A 760-nucleotide genomic window follows, 5' to 3' on the forward strand; every position below is an offset into this window, starting at 1 on the left:
GAGAGACGAAGTCTTGCCATCCTGGCTTCTAAGGAACATTGTGGCTGTACTTCTTTCAACACAGATTTGTTTGTTCTTCTGACAGTCCATGATAGTTTTAACATTCTTCTCTAACACCATTAACTCAAATGCATCAATTCTCCTATGGTCTTCCTTATTCATTGTCTGTCACATGCATATGAGGTTACTGAAAATACCATGGCTTGGGTCAGGCACACCTTAGTCCTCAAATTGCTATCTTTGTTCTTGAACACTTTAAAGAGATTTTGTACAACAGATTAGCCTAATGCAATACATCACTTGATTTCTTGACTGCTAGTTCCATAAGTGTTGCTTTTGAATTCAAGAAAAACGAAATCTTTGACAATATCAATCTTTTCTCCGTTTATCATGATGCTATTTACTGGTCCAGTTATAAGGATTTTTGTTTTCTCTGCATTGCGGTGCAATCCATATGGAAGGCTTTTGTTGTCTTTGATCTTCATCAGTATTTTAAGTCCTCTTCACTTCCAAATAAGGTTGTATCATCTGCCTATTAGAGGCTGTTAATGCATTTTTCTCCATTCCTGATGCCATGTTCTTTTTCATATAATTCAGTTTCTTGGATTATTTGCTCAGCAGAAAGATTATGTATGGTAAAAGGATACAACCTGGCACACACTTTTCCTGATTTTAAACCATTTAGTATCACCTTATTCTGTTTGAATGACTGCCACTTGGTCTTCATACAGATTCCTCATGAACACAATTACGTGTTCTG

At 36.3% G+C, this 760-nt stretch overlaps 1 protein-coding gene across 1 annotated transcript in view; it reads right to left on the reverse strand.

Annotated features, from left to right (window-relative positions):
* ERO1L (ERO1-like (S. cerevisiae)) overlaps nucleotides 1–760 on the reverse strand; it is a 53738-nt gene that overhangs the window by 30789 nt on the left and 22189 nt on the right. The window contains exon 4 of the mRNA XM_006872357.1: nucleotides 662–697. Coding sequence (XP_006872419.1) covers nucleotides 662–697 — 36 coding nt within the window. The remainder of the gene's footprint in view (nucleotides 1–661; nucleotides 698–760) is intronic.

This window comes from Chrysochloris asiatica, unplaced genomic scaffold, assembly GCF_000296735.1.
Source record: "Chrysochloris asiatica unplaced genomic scaffold, ChrAsi1.0 scaffold00194, whole genome shotgun sequence".
NCBI classification, from domain to species: Eukaryota; Metazoa; Chordata; class Mammalia; order Afrosoricida; family Chrysochloridae; genus Chrysochloris; species Chrysochloris asiatica.